The 24,864-nt window shown below is 57.8% G+C and overlaps 1 protein-coding gene across 6 annotated transcripts; it reads right to left on the bottom strand.

The window, feature by feature from the left end:
• Positions 1–791: 791 nt before the first annotated feature.
• Positions 792–24,864, bottom strand: KIFC3 (kinesin family member C3). 6 transcript variants are annotated; one of them, XM_055819073.1, is made up of 21 exons: positions 24,088–24,864; positions 16,308–16,422; positions 14,569–14,714; positions 13,093–13,240; positions 10,781–10,995; positions 8,375–8,440; positions 7,939–8,082; positions 7,610–7,849; positions 7,203–7,376; positions 6,912–7,059; positions 6,693–6,823; positions 6,487–6,598; positions 6,049–6,230; positions 5,868–5,972; positions 5,509–5,639; positions 4,708–4,831; positions 4,111–4,240; positions 3,769–3,998; positions 2,978–3,112; positions 2,518–2,626; positions 792–1,991 (listed from the first exon to the last, which is right to left on the bottom strand). In XM_055819073.1, the coding sequence occupies exons 1-21, from the start codon at positions 24,481–24,483 to the stop codon at positions 1,966–1,968; spliced, it is 3,207 nt and encodes a 1,068-aa protein (XP_055675048.1). In that variant the 5' UTR covers positions 24,484–24,864; the 3' UTR covers positions 792–1,965. The 6 variants fall into 6 exon arrangements, with proteins under 6 accessions (XP_055675048.1, XP_027638139.2, XP_055675049.1 ...); XM_027782338.2 differs by having other exon boundaries at positions 10,781–10,977; XM_055819074.1 differs by lacking the exon at positions 24,088–24,864 and adding an exon at positions 21,093–21,249.

Raw genomic sequence — 24,864 nt, 5'->3', positions numbered from 1 at the left:
CACTCGCCAGGTGGTTCACTGAAACCCTGGGGGAGGTTTCACTCTGCTGGGGTTCCCAGCCCAAAAAGCAGCGTCATCATTTGTGGCTTGTCCTTCTCCCTGGCTGATGCAGATCTCCCCACCCGATTCCTGGCAGATCTTGGCCTAGCAGCAGTGCTGTGTCTGCATGGTTTTCTGTGAGCTCCTGTGCCAGGTGCTGGTGCTGGGGGTGTAGGAGACTGGTCCAGATGCGCATGGTGGGGCCAGCAGGAAAGCTAAAGCCAAGCCCTACCTTGCTGATACTTCATCCAAATACAGTCAGGTTTTAGGAACAAAGGGGAGCATCCTGCCTCTGCTCCATGGCTCTGGAGGAGGTGGCTCCTGCAGCGAGGTGCCCTGGCAATATGCCATTGCAGCACAGCAGAACCCAGGCTGAAGATGCTGCCTCCTTCGAGCACCAGGAAACTCATGGTGCAGGTCCTGCCTGCACAGCGGCTGCTTGCTGCCTCGCCCAGGAGCTCTCCAGGAATAATCCTGTGCCTGAACCCGACTGAGGTGTGAGAAGAGCTGGGAGAAGCACAAGATGGAGCAAGATGCTGCAGTGCTTGCTGTTCAACAGCTCTATCTCCTGCAATTTCAGGGAGCCCAGCAGCTGCAGTGTGAGGAGCTGTGCTACAAGAGGACCAGCTGCAAGAGCAGGGACTTAACGGGCTTTTCCAGCTCTGGGGAAGATGCTGTGCAAGTGGGAGGGAGGGAGCATCCACCCCGAGTGGGCTTAAACCTGCTGCAGGGAAATAACAGCAGTGCAGGACTGGCTTTAACAGTTTATTTAAAATAAGTTTTGTTACAAAACAGGATTTTTTGTTTTTAATTATTAAAATACATAGAAACATCTAATCTTACAAAAGGCTAAATTTATTTCCCCCCCCCCCTTTTCTTTTTTTTTCATAGAATACGCTGTGGAAGAGCGAGAGGAGAGGGCTGTGGTGGGAAAGAGCCATCAGTGCATCCAGTCAGTTATCTGCAGCAGCAGGTGGTGTCCCCACAGGCGGGTGCTCAGAGGTCCAAGGAGCAGTGCCATCTTCTCCCATACCCCTGCCAGCTGCTCTCCCAAAAGCCAACAGGCTTTTGGGCTGGAGGTTTGCGTTTGTTTGTTTGTTTGTTTGTTTTCCACTCGTTTTCCATTCCCAGACCATGTAAACAGGGTATAAATATTTCAAACACTTTCATCTTGATCACACTGTGATCTCTCTTGACAAGACAACTGGTAAATAACTTCACAATAGCTTCATTCAAGACCGCTAAATCCACCCCAGTGCCACGTAACGCGGGCAGCTCCGTGTCAGAGCGGCTGGTGCAGGGCCCTGGCGACACGGTGAGTGGCGGCTCGGCTCATGCAGGGCACCAGGCTGCCTTCATGCAACAACAGGGCTTGACAAACCTACCGGGAAAGGAGCTGCTGGGATTTTTTTTTTCTGGCTTAAAATAGAGGAAGTGCTGCTCTGAAAGACAGTGGGCAGCTGCCTGGACATAGTCTGGGGGGAAGCTGTGGCCAGGGTAGCAGAGACATGTCCCGGGGCTCACCTGGCTCTAAGCACCCCCTGCAGCCAGATACCTCTACTCCTGTAAAAACAAAGCTGGAGAGACAGAGGGAGCACCCAGCAGCTCCCCACTCTGGCTAAAAACATCTGTCCGGCAAAGCTAAAAAGTCACAGAGCTGAGTGTCTGAGGGGGCAGATCCCTGCCCAGCACCACTCTCCCCCACTCTGAGATGCATGGCCAGCTGCTGGGAGACCCTGGCCTCGTGCTGCTCATGATGTCCATCCATACATCCATACAGTCCAGGTAGTGCTGTCACCCTCTGGTTTGGGGTCCTGGTGTATGAGGGAACGGCACCGAAGCCTTCACATCTTCCAGCAGCCAGCTCTCCATAGCACTGTGAGGGGCTGGGTCCTGCAGTGGGTTTGATGCCAGGGCTGGCACTTGTCACACGGGGACCGGCCTCAGCTTCCCTGGGGGGGAGACACATGTGGGTCACGCCAGGCAGGGGGCAGAGCCACCGCTGCCCCAGCCCCACCCAATGGCATTTCAGCAGGTGCTGCACTAAGCTGGTACTGCAAGCGTCCCCAGGAGCATCCCCGTGAGCGGCACAGCCCAGCACCCCACCCCTGCCCGGGAAGCGGGGCCAAAGCAGAGCCCTCCACCGGCTCCCGGCCGCAGGCACTCACCTGGCAGCCGTGGCTGCCCCTAATTCAGGCTGAAATCGAAGGGGAAAGAGCTTCAGCCCAGGGGCACTGCTGCTATCACTCCCCCACCCCCAAGCCACTGGCAGTGGCTAAGTACCAGAGTGCTAACCAGGCTCCCAATGGCTAATTAGTTAATGAGTTAACCGGTTAATGGGATGATTACAAATCTTCTTTTGTTTTCCCCCACCCTGCACGTGGCTGGGACAGGCTGGCAGTGTGAGCCTCCTCCTCTGGAGGGACCCTGGCTGGGTGCCTGGGTTGCGGAGCAGGGCCATGGTGTCCCACCACCCACCTGAGGTCTGGAGCTTCCTGCGGATGGAGGCGGCGCGGCCAGAGAGCTGCCCCGGGCTGGGGGATGCGTGGCCCCGGCCAGGGGCTGCTGCAGTCCCTGGTGAGTCACCCTGGGAGGAGATGGGGCATGGCCCCAGGGTCAGCCCATGCCAGTCCCCTGGGGAAGGCACAGGGAATAGGCTTGCAGGCAGAATGTGCCCGCCTGGGTAGCAGCATCCAAATCTGCTCTAGGGTACGCTGGGGCTGCTGCCAGACAGGGTCTGGAAGAGCCAAGGTGGCAGCATTGGCCAGGGGCTGCTGCCTGGGGACAGCCAGTGTCCCACCAGGGGATGGTCCCCAGTGGAGGTGGCTCCAGGGGAACACCCAACAGCAAACTGCCCTGGGGCTCACATGCGGGGCAAAATAGGGGAGCCCCTGAGGTGAAGGGGCCACTGGTGCCCTTCCTCTGCCCCCCCAGTTACCTCCAGCTGTTCCTGGCTGGGCCAGGAGGCCAGCTCAGCCTTGCGGGAGACAGGACCCAGCTCCACGGAGCGAACCCTCTCGGCAAACTTCAGGGAGCATAGCGTCTCACTGGTGTTCTTCTCAGCAGGGGAGACCTGCAGTTAGGCAGGAACGGGCAGAACGTCACCCTGCCGCCCGCCTGCATGCCCCCAGCGCTCCCCTGCCCCCGCCAACGCTCCCGTGCTGGACCGGCGAGATGCTATTATTAACCTGCCGCTCCCAGGATAGCCCTCTTCACCCGTGCCTGGGCCAGCGTCTCAGCCAGCCAGATCCTCTGTCACCAACTGCCCCAGCACAAGGGACAGCTGGGAAAAGCTGCAGCAGGTGGCAGGGGCTCAGGCACCCCCGGGGGGCTCGGTGTGGGTGCAGGCAGCTGGGGCAAGGGGAGAGGCACAGGCCAGGAATGGAGGAACTGCCAGAGCCTAAATTCCTCTCAGCAAGAGAGGGGATGGGGAGATGCCAACATGCCCATAGGGATGGTATCCATGTGCAGGCAGGGAGGGCAGCACTGTGGACCTCCAAGTTCACACACACACCCCCTCAGCCTTGTCTGAGGGTGAAGAGATAGTGACAGAGCTGCCCCTGGCACCATGGTTACAGACCGGAGGGGTGTCCCCATGGGCAAGCCCAGTCCCCTGGTCCCAGCCCAGCTCCTTCCTCCAGCATCCCTCCTGCAGGGACCAAACCCATTCCAAAAACCATGCTGACCAGACACAGGGATGCCAGCAGGCCCCAGGTGCCCAGCCTCTACCTGCACCATCATCAGAGTCTTGCTGTCACCGCTGAGTGAGTCCTGCAGCAGGTAGGTCAGCTTGGAGTTGCGGAAGGGCACGTGGCCCTGCCGGGAGCGCAGGGCGTAAATGACGTCACCCAAGGCCGAGAGGGACTTGTTGATGTGCTGTGCCTCACGGAGCCGGCTGCCTTCTGCGCCCGACCGCCCAACCCGCTCAGACCCCGCCAGGTCCACCAGGTTCAGCTTCCCTAGGGGCACACAGCCAAACCCCCCCAGCTGGCATCAGCGCCCAGCCCCGCACACCCCTGGGCAGGCCGTGGCCCAGACACCCCGGTGAGGGGCTTGCTGCATGGCACTCACCTGTGGTACGGAGCCCTGTGCTGCGGTCGAGGCCACGGACGGTGATGATGAGCAGGGCGTGGGAGCGGGAGCTGTGCTCGTTCAGGTTGGTGCACTCCGTTGCCCGATTAACGTGGCCAAACTCGAAGACCTGGGGAAACCCAGGGAGGTGGGGGGTGAGGCCAGCCTGCCCAAAACCCACCACAAACCCCCCGCGACCCAGCAATGCTCAGGGATGTAACTCGAGCAACAGCCCTGCACAAAGTGCCTGGTCCATTGGGGCGATGACTGCAGTCAGGTCTCAGCCAGGGAGACACGCTGAAGGCAGAGGGTGACAAGCAGGGCACTGTGGTGACAGCCAGCATCCTGCTAATGCCCCCCCACCCCCCCCACCCCCCCCCCGGGAGCTGCCTGGGGCCCACGTTTTTATTTTTAACCCCCTATGGCCCACCCCAGGGGACAGTGACCGTCACATCGCACCCAGAGACCTATTTTGGTCTCTATCGCTCCCCAATGCTTCAGACATTCCTGAATCCGGGGGTCATGCAGCAGAGGCACACACACCCCCCAGTTCATCCTCACCACCCTCCTGCTCCCGCTGCCCCCATCTCCCTGCACCTTGTTGATGTCCTCCACGCTCTGCACCCTGAACTCGGTCAGCCCGGGCACGTAGAGCTGCCCACTGCCATCGGGGCACAGCTTGATCTCCAGCTTCTCCTGCGGCTCCTTTCCCAGCAGGTCCCTGGGAAGAGGTGGGAAGAGGAGTACCCATTACCATCCCTGCCCCATGGGGGTGACATGCATGGCACCCTTGCCGCAGCTCAGGGCTGCGTGCCAGCACTGCCAGTGCAGCCATCTCCTCCTGGGGATGCTGCGTAGTGTATTTGTAGACCCGGGTTCACTGGCTTCCCAGGTGCCTGCTCCCACCCAGCCCAGCGCCCATGATCTCATCCCTGTTCTTTATTGCCGTTCCTGGTCCCCGTTATCCACATGGATGCACTCCCAGCCTCCTCCTGGCCCCTCCTGCCCGTGGCTGGGCAGGGGAGGAAAACATGCTCCCAGCTCCCAGTTAGTAATTTCTAAATATAATGTCTCGGTGGGGCAGGGGCAGTTGCGGTGGAGAGGAAGATGCCCCAGCCGCTGCATCAGAGCTGGGGGAGCAGGAGTGATGGCAGGGCTGGGAGTCTGCATAAGTAATGGAGCTTGAGGAAGAGTGCTTTGAAATGGTGGTGTGCACCAAAAAAACCTTCAAAATAAACCCTTGCATCACCAAATCCAGTACCCAGTGGCCTGGGAGCAAGCTGTGTGGGCAAGGCAGGGCTGGTGGGATGGGGAGAACAGTGTGGGGTGATGCCCACTGATGCCAGCAGCCCAGCAGCTCTGCTCACCCCAGCAGGAAGCTTCCCCCCCGCCCAATACCTGAGTGCCTCATTGTAAATCTCGGCAGCGCTGACACTGATGGCATAGTCCCAGTCGGCCGCCTTGCCCCGTACCTCGGAGAACAGGAGCTGCAGGGCCCGCTGGTTGATTCCTGGGTTTGCTGCCGTTCCCTGATGGATTGAGGTGAGAAATGGGAGGAGAACACCCTCCTGCATTTTTTTCTGAGCAGGAGCAAAGCTTTGGGGGGAGAGCTGCATAAGCCCCTGGGCAGCAGCAGTGAGCATCACTGGCGCACACTGGGGCCGAGCTGGCCCCCAGCCTGGTTAGGGGAGGATGCCAAGACTGGGCACCGTGGGATGGGAAGCTGAGGAAAAAGAGGGAAGGAAAGGCAAAATCACCTCCATTGTGTAGGTTTTCCCTGCCCCCGTCTGCCCATAGGCAAAGATGCAGACATTGTAGCCATCGATGCAGGAGGTGACCAGGGCTTGAACCTCCTGAAACACCTGGGAGGGACCAGATTGTTTCAGAGAAGGTGGCTGCGTCCCCCCTCACGCCAACAGTGTGGATGGCAGCACCCACCTCCTCCTGGGATGCTTGTGGGGGGAAGACCTTATCCAGCTCAAAGGACACCTGCTTCCCCTTGTGCAGGAGATGCAGGACAGCATCATCATCAGCATCAAAGGTCACCGCGTTGGCCGCCTCTGGACCCTCGCCATCCTCCTTCATGATGGGGCGGACTCGCCCAAAAACACGGATGTTTCCTTGGGGCAGGGGGGTGCAGAGATGGTGTCAGCCCCAGCGCATCCTGCTGCTGCCCCCGGTCACCATCAAATGCCGGGTGGGCTGAATGCTGCAGCCCACTGCTGACCAAAGCATTCCACCACCAGCCCAACCATCTTACAGGGACACGGAGCACCCAAAGCCATGGTGCTGGGGTGCAGTGGGGCGATGCTCCCCTGTCCCTTTTGCCCCCCCTCCCACACTCCCACGACAGGACCCGCTGCCCCTGCCGCACACCTTTCAGCCGCACCAGCTCGTTGTGACACTTCTTGCGGAGCTGCAGCTCCCGACGGTACTTGCGCAGCAGCTCCCGGTTGGTGCTGTGCACCTCCTCGATGGCCTGGCCAATCTTGTGGGGGATGGAGACCAACGGCTCAGTGACCCCCCCAGCACCTCCACCCTCCATGGCGGGGAGCCGGGGTGGTGGTCACAGGGGAGCTAACCTCAGCCCTGGCGTTCCGCAGGGTCTCCTGAAGGAGCAGGGGGAAGTCGCGGACCTGACGCTTCAGGCTGTTGTAGTCATGGGTGAGGGTGCGCAGCGCTGGCTGCAGCGTCAGTAGGTTGGTCCGGACGCCTGCAGGCACGAGGCAGGGTGAGATGCAGGTGGCACAACACCCCAGTACCAGCCAGGTGACCCTGTGAGGCCCCTGCACTCTCCTCACCTGCCAGGTTTTCGTGCACTGCCTTCATCTCCACTTGGGCACGGGAAAATGCCTCTTCGATGGCACGGTTCTTCTCCTCCTCCATTGCCTGCATCTCCTCCAGCATCTGCCCGTGGGCTTGCTCCAGCTCAGCCTCATACATCACGATCTGGGAGAGGCACAAGGGCGGTGTAAACTCCAAGTCAGTGACCACCGGCTGCCGCACTGCACCACACGGTGAGCACCATGCAGGCAGGAACCGTGATGCAGCCAGGCAGGGCAATTTCTGATTTACACCTGTTGTGCTCGGACCTGAGCTCGGAGCTGAGCCACCATCTTTTGGGAACTCTGCAGCTGCTGCTCCATCTCCTTCAGCACTTGCCTCTGCATCCCCACCTGCTCCTGCAGGTACTGGTTTCGGGACTGGCTCTCACACAGGGCTTGCTTTGCTTTGGCTGACTCCACCTCCACTGTCTTGATGATGTACTGGGAGGAAAACCACCCGGAGATGGAGTATACTGGGGAAGCAGCACCCAAGGGGCCCAGGACAGAGCTGGTGCTGCCCGAGGGGGGACAATTTACAAAATCACAGTGCTGTGCCGAAGTGCTCAGAGCAGAGGGATGGGTAGCACTTGCAGGACGTGCACTGGGCACTGCTAGGCACCCAGCCCAGCTCCCCTTGCCCAGCCAGAAGAGATAGAAAGCCCCATGATGCTCACCTTTATCTGCTGGGGCTGGGACCTGAGGCTGGCGATGGTCTCCTGGCTGTCCCGCAGCCGCCGGCTGAGCCGTTCCTCCTCCTCAGCTCTCTCAGCCAGGGAGTCCTTGAGCCGCAGCTCCACCTCGGCCAAGCGGTTCGTCTTCTGCTGCACCTCCAGATCCAGCTCCGCCAGCTTGGCCCGCGTCTCCTCTGCCTCCCGCTGCAGCTGGGACAAACGCTCCTGCAGCTCAGCGTTCTCCTGGCCCCCAAACAGCAAAGTCAAGGAGATGTCACCCATGGGTGCCTGCTACCCTGCTGCCGCCGCCGCCGCCACCACCAGCGACTCACCTGGAGATGGGCACAATCCCGGCATGGTGCCTGCTGCTGCCGCCGCAGCTCCCGCAGCTCCCCCTCGCACGCTTTCATGTCCTGCCGCAAGCGCTCGTTCTCAGCCGCCAGCAGGTCACGATGCTTCTCCGCATCCGTGCCGCCCTGCCATGGCAGGGGGTGGAAGCCCGAGGCACCCCAGGGCCCCCCGGCCTGCTGCACCCCAGCGAGTCCCCAGCCCACCTTACAGGGAGCCCCTGCCTGCCACACCGGGGACCCCCCAGCCTGCTGCATCAACAAGCTTCTGCCTGCTGGCCCCTGTCCACAGCAGCAGGGCCGCCCCAGGCTGCAGCACCCGAGGGTGCCCCCCCTGTGAGCCCCCTCCCTCCTGACGGCCCCTCAGCCCCAGCGTCCCCCCGGGCAGGGCTGGCTCAGCCCAAGCCCAGCAGCAGCTCACCAGCTCTGAGCGCAGCCGGCTGATCTCCTGCGCCTGCTCCAGGAGCTTCGCCTTCAGACTTTCAACCTGTCAACACAGGCAAGGTTAACGAGGCGGCATCTCGGCAGCTTTTGGAGGAGACCCCACGGTGCCACCCAGGCCACCAACATCCAGTCTGGCTCACGCCTTTGTTATGCCTTAATTTTCCACCTTGCTCTGAGCGCCTGATTCACATGAGCTGATTAAAACGAGCACTAATGAAAGCCTTGCTTCGACCTTGTTCGACCATGGGTATAATTTGTCCATGTTGAGCATTAGCAGAGATCATTATTAAAAAAAAAAAAGAAAAAAAAAGCATTGTATTTGGAGAAGGAAAAAACCCAAACCCATCTGTAATTTTGTTTAAAGAACCAGAAGTGCCTTGTCCTGCCCTTGCAACACAGCTTCACTTCACCTTCTTTATTTTTCTTTCTAGGAAAGTCATCTTGGGAGAAAGAGGGAGCAGGAGCCCTTCGAGTAGACTGCATGTCTGAGTCCAACAGGAGGATGCTCCCCAGCCACCCCTATTTGGGCACCTGCCCATCCCACGGGGACTAGGTTGCCCTTGTCCAAAGCCAGGTGAATTTCAGAAATCCTCAAATTTTTGTGCAGGGGCTAGCAAGTCTCCCTGGAAAATATGCAGCTATTCAAACGAATGCAGCAGTGAGTGACTGGCAAAGCCAGCAGTCTCCTGGGCTGTTTTTACATGGTTTGCCTGGCTGCTCTATCCCTTGGCCCTGTGCCCCAAACCCTACAGCCGCTGCGTGAGCACCACCACCTCCCTAAAACTCACCCCAGGGAAAGCCAGACCTGGCCATGTGCTTCACCCTCATCCCCCAGATCCCAGCCTGGCTCCTGGTTTCCCCGCACCAGAAAGCTGCCCCAGCGCCAAGCCTCTTGCTGGGATGCAGCAGGCTATTGCCCCATCCCAATAACCAGCTTTTTCTAAGCACCTGGGCCTCCGTGGATGATAATTTAGGAACTGCTGATTAATAACAAATGCAGATGTGCTGACACAGTGCTGTAATTAATAAGTCATTAAGCCATGCCCTTGCAGAGATGGCAGTGCGGTGGGCAGCACCCACTGTGCAGCACCCACTGTGCAGCCCGGGCGCTCGGCAGGGCACGGCCGGGGCTCTGCGGGCCAGCTCGGCGTGCTTGTGGCTACGAGCTGCGGCGAGCGACTGGTACCTGCCGGTGTCAGAACCTGCCTCCCTCCCTCCACAGCAAGTCTCCTCTGCTACGGCTGGGGGGCTGAGCACACCAGCCTCGCGCTGAAGTGGAAAAATCCCGTTCAGGAAGGTACATGATTAAGGTATTTTTTCCAAGTATTTTTTAAAAGAGGGGAGGGACCGAGAAGACAGAGCCGTGGCTCGTTGCAGGGAATCCGCCACCCCAGCCAGCAAACGTGCACGCCGGAGCCTGCCCAGCGCTCCCCGTGCCAGTGGCACCTGAAAATGCTGATGCACCTCCATCCCCTACCTGCTCTGGCATCTCCAGCTGCATCCGGATCTCTGGAGGCGACAGGGACTCCTTGGCAGCCGGATCTGGCTCAAGCCGTGGCCCAGCCATCCCCGAGCTTTGGGGGTTCGGGTCAGCGCTTCCCTCTGGCTGGCGTCGGCTGCACTTGCTGCCGAACTGGCCAGCGCAGGGCTGGATCCTGCTGGCGCTCACGCTTGTGTCATGCAGAGTATGCCAACCAAACGCAGGACAATTACGTCCGCCTTTTTGACACCCGTGGAACAAGCAGAACCTGACTGTAACAGCTTCCACAACAGCCACATGCAAATGCCTTTATAAGCAGCCAGAATTTCAATCTCCCTGGGACGACCCAGGTCCTCACACTGAGAATGTGGCCACACCAGCACAGTAGATAGTTTCTGGGGAGGGGGGGTTCTGGTCACAGCAGCCAAAACACTCTCCCCTTTGGCAGACAACTCTGTGCCTTCATGTTCAACTTTCTACCTCCTGCTGACTCTCAAAAGCCACTAAAATTAATCCGCTGGGTTGGTCTAACAAGCTTATCCTGCAGTGGCGGTCCTGTGCTGGGAGGATGGACAATTGCTGCAGGGCTGCAACCCCGATGCCCAAAGCCCTTCCAGCCACATCACGTCCAAGGAGCCACGCGCCCTTGCCAGCGTTAGAACGTCAGTCAGAGGGCTGCGAGCACCCCGAGGGAGATGCAGCCTCAGCCAGTAGGACAGCCGCAGCGCTCAGGAGCGCCCGGCTCCCAGATCATACCGACGCACCTGAGCCAAGAAGATGCTCCATGATGGAGGTCCTATGCTCCTTTCAAGCATGGCCCTCACTAACTGCAAGCCATGGCACTTTGGCCAAGCCATAGCCTGAAGCTGGAGACCCCAGTGTGCCCCCCCGTCCCCACCATACCTGGCCTTGCAGCTGGAGAGAGCGGGATAGCTCGTCGCTCTCCCGGGCAGTGAGCTTCTCCTGCAGCCGCAGCAGCTCCTCCTGCAGCTGCAGCTTCTCCTCCTGCAGATGTGCCATGGAGGCCATCACCTTCTGGATCATTGGGAAGGGCCGGGCTGCTGGCAGGCTGGCACGTTTTCCACCACAGAGCCTCCCTCCTGCAGTGGGAGCAAAGACTGAGCCAGTCAGGATCTGGCCACCTCGCCAGGGAACAGGATGCCAGCTACAGGAAGAGTCCCCAGGGGCTGTGGCGGAGATGGGGCTGCGGGAAGTCTGACTCACAGAAGTCCCGTGGAGAGCAGTGACATGTCAGGAGATGCATCCCAAGTGCCACGGTGCTGACCACGACCAAGGTCAGTCAGGCTAACGGGTGGGGTCTTGCCGGATTTGGCCGGGGGGGGGGGGGGAGCCAAAGGGACCTGCCAATGCCAGCAGAGCATCCCAGGCCATAACACAGAGTGCCTGCCCACGCACCGTGCTGTGACCCAGCCCCATCACACGCTGAGATGCTGCTGCCTCACTCAGATAACAACTGCCTTCACCACGGCGCTCTGATTCATCCCGGCATCCTTTTTTCTGAATGAGCAGGTGCCGGTGGAAAACCAGTATGTGATCGTGTTATTAAAGACTGCGTTATTACACACAAATATAATGGAAGCCAAATTAAAAATATACAGGTACCCTGAATGGCTGTATTGCCTAATCCTTGTGCATTTGGCTTCCTAACCTTCCTAGTATTATATTAAACATTGTTTTCTGCATGTTAATAGAGCCACCGGTGCTGACAGAAGCCAACCTGGCCGTACATCAGAGCCTACCAAATGAATCCCTACGTGATTTGGTAGTTCCCAAGAAGAAATGAGCTGGCCTGACTCATTCCCAATGTGGGGATGAGGCACTGTGGCGGGCAAGCTGGTGGCCAGGATCCCGGCTGCCTGGCGCCCTTCCCTGCCTGCCATGGATTTCATCTGCTGCCACCAGAAACCTGAGGTTTTAAAGGCAGAAGGCGATGCTGGGAATTGCTTCACTGCCTGCGGGCAGGTGCTGCCCGCCTTATGGGAAACATCCTGAATACAAGAAACAAGACTTTTTGTGTCTGTGAATCAGACCTTCTACCTTTAAAGGGAGTTTAAAAGCCAGCAGAATGGGTAAAAAATGCAACTCTGGGACCAAACCATAGCTCTGCTGTCGACTGCATGCCCTGGGACTTAACCAGCGACACCTGCAGAAGTGATCACTGGATTCTGTCCACGTGTCTTGGGCTGGACACCCTGAAAGAGCATAACGGGTGCCAGCTTTTCTTCCTTTCCACGACAAAAGCTCAGGCAGGAGACTGTGAAGTTCTCTTTAAACCCACGCCAAACAAAACCGACCCCAAAACTTCTTAAGTTATCAGGAATGCCAGCTCTTGCCCCTTGGGGAGCATGCAGGGATAAGACAAGATTACAGGAGGCCCCAGGACTCCTGTGGACGCATCACCTATCTGCACACATCATCCACGCTAATCCTGGCCTGGGACTGAAGGCAAAGCCAAGTTCAAAGCCACAACACTGGCTGCCAGTCACACTGCCAGGCAGGGGTGATCCTGCACAAATAACATGCTCCTCCTTGCTCCAACACCTTTCTCCTGCAAGGGCATCCTTGGGGAGAAGAGATGCTGGCACGACATGCATTACATCTATGCCAGACAGACGCATGCTGGTGGCAACATGGGTCTGAGCGCAGCAGGCACGGCATGCTGACCCTCCTGGCTTCCAAAATGCTTTGAAACCCATTTGTAAAGCAATCCCTTTCCACAGGTCTGCCCCATTGCCATTGCCACACATGTCCTTCTTCTTGCATCCCTACTGGCAGATGCTCGGGCATGCAGCCAGGGACCACGCCAGGAGCAGATCCCGAAATGCGCCCTGACAAGCCTGCACAATTCAGTCCCAATGGAGAAAGACGGGGAACTACAGGGATTCACCCGCCCTGGTGCAGCCATGCACACTGCGAGCATTTCCACAAACATTACGTTTTCCTTAGAAGGGAGGAAAGAGCAGTGGGTTTCCTAGCGCTCACCTGCTCTGTTCACCCAGTTAAATAAATTATCAGTTGCCTGGTGTCACCCGACAGCTGGCTGGTGTTTGTTTTCTACCGAGACCCGATCCCCCCGTGGTGAGCGCAGCCGCATGTCTATGTTCACCCTGAAAGAGGAGAGGTCCCCCCAGTACCCACTGGCAGGTAGCGGGTGCCCATCCCATCCTGCTGCCATATCCCAGTTTCCCCCTTACCTGCTTTCTCCAGGTTCATGGCAGAGGCTGCCTGCACCGGCGTGGCAGCTGCCAGCTCACAGGGGGCTGCTGGCGGCTCCTCCGTGGCTGGTACCAGGGCCTGGCGCCCGCTCTCCTCCCACCGCCTGCCCCCGCTCTCCCGCAGGACCTGTGTCCGTGAGAAGAAACAGGATGGAGAGCTGAGATGCAGCAACCATGCACATTGTGATGGTCACGGTGTCGGCAGCCAGCGTTTCAGCGGGCTGGCCGGGAGGAGCAAGCAGGGAGGAGGTTGCAGAGGACAGCACAGCGGGACCTGGAGAAACTCTCCCTCCGAGGGATTTCAGGTTTGGGAAGCTGCCACGATGAACTCACTATGTTGCTTTTAGTTCTCTCCATGAACAACTCCTTCCCTCAGCATGGTCACACAGTTATACTGAATATTACCTATTTTTCTTTTTATGGCATTTAAAAAAAAAAAAAACCACAAAATGGACCCTGTCTTCCAGGCAGGATTGAATGTGATATTGAACACTCAAGTAATGCCATGCTCTGTGGGATGGAGCATAGCTCCAAAACAACCAGAAAAGAATCTAGAAGGAGGCAAAGGAATACAGAGAAGGTCCCGAATTTCTTTACCTGTCATATCTATCACTTGCTTGCAGAGGGTGGGAAATCGAGGGGGGAGGGTGGGGCATTTATCCCCATTTATAAAAGCACTACAGCATGGATGCTTTTAGAAAGCCAAGCTGCCAACCGGCCAAGCTCGCAGAATCGCTCCCTGCCCCACTCAGAAGTGCCTTTTCTTATCTGTGTCTTATCTCAAAGCCCATGGCCTCACCCCGCAGGCCACTGATGCTGGGGAAACCCGTCTCACCCCAGTAGAGGGGTGAATACCCGGCACATGCCAAATATTTCTGAGAGTAATTTGGAAGGAGGTGGCAGCAGCATCCTCCTGGAGCAGCTGTGTGTCTGCAGTGCATCTACATTTAAGACTCCGGAGGGTTTTGCCAGAGGGAATTCATCAAAGCTGGTGTGAGATAAGAAGGTGTTTTCCTTCTTTTTAAGGAAGGGCAATTTGCCTGAAGCCCAGAATGAACTGGCGGCAGCAACACCAGTACACCAGGTGTCCCAACACTGTCCCTGGCCACAGTAGCCTTCCTACTAGCCATCCCATGGGCAAACACTATCTCACAGCACAGCATTTTCTTATCCCCCTTCTGCCTTGAACTCTCCTGCCTACGTGACCCAGAAGTGACACACAAAATGTTATTCCAGGCTGTTCCCTGGCATTTTTTGATGCCTTCTGACTTCCTGGGGATACTCTTCCCTCCCTGCCCGGGCAGCAGCTCTGAGGCATGCAGTGCCAGATCGAGATGGAAACTGGCTGCAGTGATGGGAGGGACCAAGGATGGCCCAGCAGGGTGCAGGGCAGCCTTCCCACCACCCCAAAAGCACCCTCCCCACCCGAGCCACGGCTGGCCCAGCACTCCTCACCTGGAAAGGCTGGCAGAGCCTGTAGGGGTTTGCAGTGTTCGGCCACCTCACACTGAGGATTTTATGGTTAACCAGTGCAGACAGCAGAGGAACCTGGGGAGAGGCATCCACTCTGCTCCCGGTGACAAGCGTGTCCTGCCCACAGCCTGAGACGGAGCAAAAAGTGTCACTGGATCAACCTGAGACCCCAGGACGGACACAGCCTTCGGCCTCCATCAGCAAACTCACCTCCTCCTCCCTGCTGCCACCACTGCACTGGCACAGTGGAGACAGTGCATAAGTTTTATTAAAAATGTTAATTATGTTAATTAGAAAAATTAGCCCTTCAGGGGGTGGAGACTAGTTGCCAACAACTAGTAATGAGAATTTAGGGTGTAGCATCCGTCTGCAGTCTGCAGGACCAGATCCGTCCCCCCACTGGGGACATCCCACCCCTGCCCCTCACCACACTGCTCCACTTCCTGCGATCCTATCTCGGAAAAGCTGCCGAAGTCTGCTTGCATCACCGAAACCAGACAGACAGACCCTGCCAGTGTCACCTCCCTCTGCTGCCCCCAAATATTTCCTTTACTTGTCATGCAGCAAACCTGAAAGCAGACAGGGCAGCAGTTCCTGTGCGGCTCAGAAGGAAAACAGCATCTCGAGGAGCTTTTTCCTGTGGCTGTGTCCTCCTCTGCTATGGGCAAAGTGGCCGTCGAGGGCTACATCCCAATGGGAACTGCTTGGGGGCCCTGTGTCCCCTCCCCACCTGTCTGCTACAAGTGCTGCCACCATCATGGGCAGCCAAATGGCTTCTCTGGCAGGCAAGGAAAAAACCAACAAGCCACAACTCAAACCCCACTAATGCAGGGGTTTTTTTCCCCTAAAATCATCCGCAGGCACCTGGGCCAAAGGCTGTGAAGCAGCATCTGGAGGTAGATGTGCCCTGACGAAGTCAGTCCATTGCTCTGGACTTCTCCTCAGCCTATAATTAGCCATAACATTTTGCGAGCCATGAAAATTGAGCGTTTCCAATGCAGTGGTGAATGCCCGGATAAAAGGCGACGAGTTCCCCTACCCTGGCACGGGCAGAGGAAGCCCTGGGAAACCCCGTTTTCGGGGGGCTTTGGTGCCCCCAGCACTCCACTGGGCTGGCCCAAAAGCCAGGGAAGCAGCAGCGCCTGGATAAGCTGCTGCCAGCCCATAGGGATGGCGGACGCTGAAGCCAACAGCAAAAAAAGCCCAAGTAAGGGGGGGGGTGTCAGCCTCCCCCTTTGCCAAAACCTGGCAGGGAGGGGGGAAGGGCTGTTCCCCGACAAGGGGCTGCAGGCTGGTGCGCGCAGCCACCCCCCGCCCGCGGCAGGGAGAAGCCCCCGCTGAACTCACCCGCGGTGCCGCTGCGCTGGGGAGAGACAAGGAGCCGAGGCTGGGGAGAAGCAGAGAAGCGAGGGCTCTGTGTCTTCCCTGCCATGCCTATCGCCCCGTTTGCTTTCCTACATATTAAACTTTACCCTCTGTCCCCAAGGTTCTCGCTCGGAAGGGCCAGGAGGGCGATGGAGTCTGCCCTCTCCGCGCACCCCCTGGCTGTCTACCGCTTCCAGCCCGCTTCCGAGGCTCTGCTTCTCAAATCCCAAGGTTCATCCGGAAAGAAATGTGAAAAATGCGGGCTGGCCTGTTCCCGGCCTCTCCTTCCCGGGCGGGCACGGGGCGGGAGCGCCGGCTGAGCCCCAGGGCAGGACGAGCCGCCGCGCCGTACTCACCGTCCGGGGCCGGGGCCGCCGCCTCCCAGGCGGCTCCCGCGGCGGGCTCGGATCCCAGGTCCCAGGGCGTGCGGGATGTGATCATGGCACAGGGGTCCCGGGCGCGGTGACACCCCTGCGTACAAGGGCAAGGAAAGGCCTCTCAGCCCGGCCGCCCCCCGGCCCCGACCCCCCGCCGCAGCCCCGGCCGCCCCGGCTCCCGAATCCCGCGGAAAGTTGCCCCAGTCCCGCTCCCGGGGCCGCGGGTTCCCCCGTGCTCCCGGCGGATGTGACATAAACTGCAATTAATTCACTCATTCCTGAAGCCCTTCCAGGCTCCTCCTGACCGCGAGCGGGGGTTATTTATTGCCGAACTCCCGGACGGCGGGCAGCCCCGGGCCCGGGCCGCAGCCCCTCGCCCGCCGCCGCGCCGGGGGTGTCTGGGCGGGGTACGGGGGTGCGGAGCCCCGGTGCCGCCCCGCCCGCCGCGGGGGTCCCTTGTTCTCCCAGCCGGCAGCCGCGGTGGCGCGGGCGGGAGCCGCAGCGGGGCGGTGCCGGTGCCGGTGCGCAGGAGGCGCAGTCCCGCCCCGCCCGCGCCCCCCGGTGCCAGCGCCGGTCGGTACGCAGAGGCCCAGCAACGCCCCGCCCCGCGCCCCGCCGGTGCCGGTGCCACCCCAGCGGCGCCGCCCACTGCAGGCTAACGGGGAGCCGTGCTCTCGCCGCCGCCCCAGGTGCTCCGTGCCGGGCGCCCCCAGCCCCCTACAGACAAAGGGAGCCCCGGCCCGGCGCGGCGCGGCTCGCCCCCCTCCCGGCGGTGCTGGTGCCGGCTCCCCGGGGCCACTCACCGGGCTCGGGACGGCGGCAGCGGAGGGACAGCCGGCGCCAGCCCCGTCCCCGCCCTCCTGGGCACTTCGGTAACGGAAACGCCGAGCTCCGCCCCGCTCCCGTTGCTATGGAAACTCTCGGAACCCCCCGACGGGCGGCGGAGGCGGGGCTGCCCCCCCGCCCTGCCCCGGGCGGTGCCGGTTCCGGCGGGCGGGGGGTTGCGGGGCGCACGGCCCGTTCGGGCCCGGGGGAGCCCCCGGCGCGTCCCCAGCCCCTGTCGCCGGAGCCCTGGGGAGCTGGGGGGAGCCCCCTGTGCCCCCGGCGGCCCCTCGGCCCTTCCCCGACCCTCGGGTCCCCCGGTCCTCCCCGAGCACCCCTTGACAGAGCCCCGGGGGGCTCCCGGTGTGTCCCTGGTACCCCTGGTGTGTCCCCGGCCTTTTTCAGCCCAACCCAGGTGCTCTCCGGGGAGCCCCGGTGTACCCCCCATCCTGCCCACGCACCCCTCCTGGCACACAGCTCATTGGGGTGCTCCCGCCCCTCTCCTCCGACACCAAACCCCGGCTCAGCTCATTCTTCCCTGGGGGACAATAGGGACAGAGCCACCTGCACCACCAAGAAGGTGATCATAGTGCTGGTGACCCACACGCTAAGGACCGGAGGTGACAAACCGTGCCCTCGCCTCCCGCCGCGTCCCCACCGCTCCCAAACACCGGTGCATCCACTGGCACAGTTGCCAGCCAGCACCCAGGCTCGCCGGGGCCCAGGGACACCGATTTCACCGGGAAAACAACCTGTTTCTAACCCACAGGCGTGAAGAAAACAGCACAACGTGCCCCGAGACCTCTCCAAAGGCCCTGGTGTCAGAAAGGCAATAAAAAATTCTACTTTAAATATAATTTATACACATTTTTAGGGTGTGATTTGTATCTACCTGTCTGTATTGCACGTACAATCATTATGTTAATGGCTGGTTTGGGTGACACAAGTTACTCATGACTTGCTCATGGTAATTAACTGGCAGTACCGGATATTTCCCACAACAAAACTTCACTTGGCTTCCGCGGTGGCGGGTGCCCCGTGCCTATGGCTCACGTCTGCACGCCTGCTGTGGGGCTGACCCGTGGGGTGTGCAGGTCCTGCCTGGGTTCGGGGGGACACGGGTTTGGTGCCGGCCCTGCGGGGCTGGGAAGGGGAAGGCTGTGCCCACCAGCGGGCTGTGTGCCCTTCAGGCAAGGGCTCCTCAACCTCCCACCCTGTCACACTCAGTCGCAGCCTTTCGCTCACTCCTGGCCAGGTTTGGAGCAGGATTTGGCCTTGTCCTTCCATCCTGGCATCTCCCTCTTGGGTAGCCTCAGACCTGCCCAGGACAGACTGCCCCATCCCCTGCCACCAGCCAGCTCCATGGATGGGGGTGATGGAAAGGCACCGGGACATGGACAGATGGATGGACAGACACCCACCCACAGACACACACCCCCACATGACACACAAGCTGCTCCAGCCACTCACCCCAGGGAAAGGGGTCTGGGAAGTGTCACCTCCATACCCCCACACCCCTGGCACAGCCAGGCCCTGAGCAAGGCCGTACTGGCCTGGCAGCTGCCTCCACCTCTGTGCTGCGGCTGCCTTCCCCCCCCGCAGCCAGCGCAGCAGAAATACACCCAGCGCAAACCTCCCAGGCTCTGCAAAGCGGCGCCTCCCCTGCACCTCAGCTGAGCTTTATTGATGTTCCCAGTGCAGAGACCTTGGCTTGGATGGATGGGGCGGGGGTGCCTACAGACCCACGGATATAGTACATATATGTACCCCTAGAGCCCCTGAGCAGTTGTGCTGATTTGCATAAATACCCTATTAACTGTGCAGCTCCTTCATCTGGTTTGGTGATAATATTGACACACATAAAGCTACTTTCTACTTTCTGATAGCAACTGTAATGCCATATCATCACTGACTTCATTTATGAGCTGTAAGGGTAATATAAATGTTTATGTAAATGACTTTAACTGGTAAGTAATTTCCTGCCTTTTGAATGCTTCAAGTTTTTAATGGCATTGCTATTATGCAATGCATGTAAGTTGTATCAATTACATCAAATACGTCTAAATTAACTAGGCATATGTGTGAATTCCCCTGTTTAGAAAAATAACTTAATGAATAAGCATGGAACAAAATCTGAGATGCAGAAAGTGGTCTGTGCCAACAGTCATATTCAAATAGTATTAAAAACCCCACCCCTCTGAGCTGCAGGGCTGATCTTCGGCAAGGATGGCATAGTTTTCCACCAGCCCCAGCACACCAGGGACAGGATCCCCAGGGATTTGGAAGTGGGGTTATTTAGGGTTGGATCCATGCTGGTGGCCAAGTACCAGCTTCTTTTCCCTTGGCCACAACGATATTTGTGCCGTAAAAAACCCCAGGGGATGCCTGCTTGCTGCCGGGTGGGCCGGGGGCAGCATGGGAGCCTGTGCAGGCAGCGGGTGCCCTGCTCGCCTGCCCCTCTCTGGAGGGATTCATCTGCGCCGGCTGGGATAATCTCAGCCTGCTCCCCCAGTGATGCTCCAGTCCTTTTCTCAGATGTCACGTCTCTGAGACCTGAGCAAGCACTATCTGACGACATCGCTGGAGGTATTTTTAGAAACGCCACTTTGCAGGCAGACAGTGAAAAGGCAGCAACTGGCAGGTCTCACTGCCACAGCTCGCAGGTCCTGCGAGCACCCGGCAGGTAGCGGGAAGGCTCGATATATCGACGACCATCAGTGTTCAGACACTGCCCTCCACGAACAGCACCAGTGGCACTGGCCCGCCGTGGGGCACGCTGCCAAGGGACGGTGACCCCGGCACATTTTTAGCTCTTTGCTTTTAGCCCAGACTTTTTTGTTAAAAAGAGAGGTTAATTTGCCTTTTACTTGGATTGAAGGGAAGCTCCAGCAATTAAAACACATCGCTGAGCAGGGCCTTTTGCGTTAGGCATTTGTTCTGCCCTGAGCAAATATTTAACCTACATCTATAAGACAGTTAAAAAATGTCCCAAATCCCACCAAAAGTTTAACTGTCACTCACCTTCCTTCAAGCAACCCAGTAACCTAGGCCAGGGACGCAGGCAGGAGCATACCTGAACACTCTTGTGTGTGGGGATGCTCCCCCCCATTGGAAGCACCAGACATCATGAGAATGTGTCCCCAGAGCACAATTAATTACAACCCAGCTCATTACTCTAATTTTGCTCCTCCTCGAGGAGGTGAGGGGATTTCTCAGCATTGCTGAGGCACGGTTTGCCAAGCTGACATGAAGTGCTTACCAAAGCAGGAACAACCCCCCCTGCATTCCTACATCGCCGTTTTGTGCAAAGATAGGAGTTTTAATTAAGTCTTAGCATGCTCCTGAGAAATTTAATACTCATTTTAAAGTTCACCAACTGAATTAATTCAGCCTGGAGGCTCTGATCCTTCAGATAGGGTTGCGTTGAGATGGGTGGAGAGCTGGAGATGGGGAGGGACGTTGCAAGGATTGCTGCCTAAATCCAACACCTTGGGATGCTGCTGGCCGCAGCAGCAACTTCGGAGGGTGGCGGGGGGCTCGGCAGCTGCTTGGCTCAGCCCCCCTGGCCAAGCCCCGCGAGCCGGTTAGGCCAGGTTGGGGCTGCTGGGGTGGCAGGGAACAGCCCAGGGCAGCAGGGAGCTGGTGCGGAGCCGAGGAGCCAGCTGGGCCGGCTGGGAGCTGCTGCACGCTGCGGCTCGGCTCTGCCTGCGTCTCCCCCATGCAAATCTCCTTTCTATCAAGCAAATGACAAAAACAACATCTTTTTCAACCTGCTGTGCTCAGGCTGAGAAAAACTGTACGCTGTGCTCAGTCAGGGGAGTGCCTGCAAGGCGTAGCAGCCATCAGACAGGCGGCTCTTCCACCCCTCTGAATCTCTTACTTCAGACCGCATTGCAGAGCCACCAACCAAAACCTCAGCCTCCGTGTCTCCCCTTCACCTACCTTTTGCCTTTGTCATGTTCTGCAGCTGGCTTCAGGTACCGCGGGCGTTTGGCTTTAATGCTGGTGCTTCCCATAAGCGAAGCACCGCCAGGCTCATCCTGCACCACGTCAGCTGCTGGGGAGCTGTGAGCTGCTCTGCTGGAGGACTGCAGCTCACCTGCTAAGTCATTAATGTTTCATGGCATTAACCAGTATGAGCTCCTGCTTATAAAGCACTTCTTAGAAACAAGGCTAAGAGTAAGTACGAGGTGGCCCGGCCAAGGCTGAAACTGCCCCATCTGCTGGGGGATCGCCCTGCCGGTTTGAGCGGACCCAGCGAGGGGACAGCTTGATACCAAGTGCATTCCATCCAGGACATTTTATCCAGCAAATCAAATTTCAGGCTGTGCTGAAAAGGTCGCTGCATCCTGAGCAGGAACTCCTGGAGTTCCTGGTCTAGCAGGAGCCCACTGGTGGTCCTCTGGCCAGCACTTACAGGGCATCCTTGCGACCTTATGCTCAGGACCTCGGGTGCTTTCTGCAATTCTTTTTTAAACAAAAAAATGTATGAAGACAGAAGCTGCAAGTGGGTTACTGGGATTTTTTCAGAGTTTTGCTACTTCTGCCTCTCATTTTATCCTTGAGGCCAAGCCCCCGTGAATCCGCCAAGCCCCTTACCCTGACTGGGTGACACTGGTGACAGGGTGTGCAAAGATAGGGTTAGGCTTTCTTCTGCACAGGCAAAAGCGATGGGAGCCATCTCCTTTAAAAAATACGTTCAGTTCTCAGCAAAATCATTTAATTTTAGTGCCCTCCAATGTATACTTGGCTTTGGAGAAGAAATGAAGCCGAGGCAGTAATGCTGAATAATTTAGGGAAAAGAGTTTTGGGGCTGATGTAAGTGGCCGTGCTGTGCTGGGGTGGGGAGTGGCCGATGGAGGAATGCAGGGCTTGCTAATAATATCCACAGGCATGTAAAATGGGCACAGGTAAATCAGTAAGAGCCTCTACAGGGCAATACTCCTGTGGTCATAAAGTAAATGCATCCATGTAAAGGAAAATACTGTGATGGCAGGTGAGACATGAGATGGGCTCAGCTGCATCCCGGCTACAATGCAAAAGCTGCACCCGACAAAGAGAAGAATATGCAAACAAGGTCAGATATTCTTCTATGAAATTAAACAGCCCCCCTGCTAACCAGCTTTGACTGCTCGATATCGAGCTGTCTGCAGAATCCCACTGTGAGTCCAGCCCGGCAGGGCCACAGCCCTGCTCTCTGTGCACTCCGTGTCACCCACACATTTGAATGTGCCCTAGGGATGTTCAGCAGGCACGGTCCAGCCACTCCACTTGTCTGTGAAGTCTCAGGGCCATGATGTGCAGGATGCTGTACTGCCACCGCTCTGCAGCTCTGACACCAGAAGTCCTCCAGCGGGACAGAAACATTACCCTCCCATGCATTATTGACACCTGTTGTATGCAGCGGATGTCCCTATGTCTGCACTGGTGATGCAGCTCGGAGCCCGGTGGCAGCGGTGACTGCCAGCTCCCGGGTGGGCATCAGCAGAGCCCTTTGGCCGCAGCCTGGGGATGTGCTGGCTCAGCTGTGCCCAGGCCCCTGTTTGCATGCAAGCCACCCATTTCCCTGGCACCGCAGGGATGCTCCCACTGCCTCCATGCATTGCTGGGCGATCTCTTCCCTGCTGTTATCTTCCCTGAGCTGGAGCATGCCAGCCCACCCCATACTATCACAGCTTCCCACTTAACAAGGAAAAAGGCTGAGGTCTTTCTAATTGAACTTCCTGAAAGGTATTTCATGATGATTTAATCATTGTGGAACTAAGTGGGACCAAATTCTCACATTTTTCTTCTAATGTGCAATTGAGATGGTGAAGAAAACTGCGCTCAATTAACAGGAAGAATTGCCAAAGAGATCCATGAATCTACCTGCCAAAATTTTTCAGAGGAAAATGTTTTTTCCTCTTTAAAACTTAACACACAGAGATACACAACTACCACAGAAACTCATCCTGTTTCAAAACAGAAGCAAAATTTCTTGTTCCCATGCTGGTGCTTCAAAGGCATCTTTCTGTTGCAGCAGACTACAGAATTGAAAACTTCAAATGAAGTGCCAGGGTCTGTCCTCAAAGCAGGTTTTATACCCAGTGAGGCTCTTCTGCTTCTCAGCTAAGCCAGTGGAAGTTGGGGAGACAATCAAAGGAAATGTTAAATTCCAGCCTCCCACTAAGGTTTAGGGAAAACAGAGCAGCACAGCGCTGTGCAAAGCTATTTTAGAAAAGAAAACTTCTACATCTATGCCCAATGAATATTAAACAGCCACACACTTCAGCTCTGCTGCCTGCGCCTGGCACTGCGTGAGCAGATTTAATTTGCCTTTATGAAGAGGAGCAGACCCACACCCCTATTTCCATGCATATGCCTTAGAGATGAGCAGGATGTGAGGGTGAACCCAAGTCCTCTCTGCCAGGAGATTCCTTGAGCAATCACTCACAACTGGAAAAACAAGGAGACATTAAGGAAAATCTGGCAGCACAGGCAGGAGGAAGAGGGAGGAGGGTTTATGCGGATTGACATGGAATAACTGCCAGCTTGCCACTTTTTTCATGCAAACCTTCCTGGGCTTTCAGGTCTATTTGGGGATCCTAGAGAGGTGTTGAGTGAAAAAAATAAGGGTGAGCTGGAAAAAGAAATGGTACACAAGGTGGGACTGAGGCATGGTTGGGGCACTCAGCATGCCAGCCGAAGTGGCACTGGGGCTCTCCAGGGCTCAGATGTCTCTATTCAGCTATATTCATCTTCAGCCCACCAGAAAAAAAAGTGCTGCTAATTAACTCCTTGGGAAACAGCTGCAGAAGAAATAGAGAGCCTGTGTGCAAACGTCCGGGCACATTTCATGAAAACGACATCAATCCAGAGGCATTTTCATCCCCAGCCTTTGCTTTTGACTCAAACTCTGCCCTGCTCACCCACCGCCCCACCGCCCCACCACTCGCACCTGTGGGCCTGTCCAGGCCAGCCTTGGTCCAATTTCTTGGAAGCATCTTCCTCCACGGGCCAGTCTCTGCAGGGCACCCACCGGCTGGCAGCAATACTCTCCGAGGCCGTGGTGCTCACCCTCCTCACCGTGGGCAGGGATGTTCTCCGCAGCCTGCAGCTCGCTCCTGTTGCGGCTCGCCTTGCTCCAGCCCCGCACCGACAGTCCCACCAGAGCACACAGGGCGTGCATGGTGCAGCACAGACCAGGAGGGGCTGCCGGGCTCTGGGCACAGCAGACCTCTGCCGCCAGCCTCCCTAGGGCCCTGGGTGCAAGTGGCTGTGCTGGTGTAGCAGATGCTGGCAGCGGCCGGCTGGGGTGGAAGGCTTCACTGTGCTTTTCCACGCATGGTGCCATGTGGCTGGCACACTGGCACTGAAAAGTCAAGCCCTTTTTGTCAAGGGCTTTGTCAACTCCACCCCAATTGTTGATCCTCGAGTGAAGCCCCCCCCCCCCCCCCCCCGCAGTTCTCCTCTTCCCCTGTTAAGGGCCAGAAAATGTTTTTGTAAAGAGGGTCTGTAACAGTGCCTGGTGCCAGTAAGGTCTCAGCGGCTGATGCAGAGCCAGGGTGGCAGGACTCCCCAGGGACACTCCACTCACTGCCAGTCTCCCCAGCAAGCAAAGGCAGAGGATGGCTCCACACCCCCAGTGTCGCCCTTGCCAACGAACTTCTCAGCCTGCGCAAACCTCTGGTGGCTCTGCCCCGTCTGTGACTGGAGATGGAGAAAGCAATGTCCT

The sequence above is a fragment of the Falco peregrinus genome, chromosome 14 (genome assembly GCF_023634155.1).
Source record: "Falco peregrinus isolate bFalPer1 chromosome 14, bFalPer1.pri, whole genome shotgun sequence".
NCBI lineage: Eukaryota > Metazoa > Chordata > Aves > Falconiformes > Falconidae > Falco > Falco peregrinus.
The sequence above is the reverse complement of the archived record's forward strand: the minus strand, read 5'-3'. Positions and strand labels throughout refer to the sequence as shown.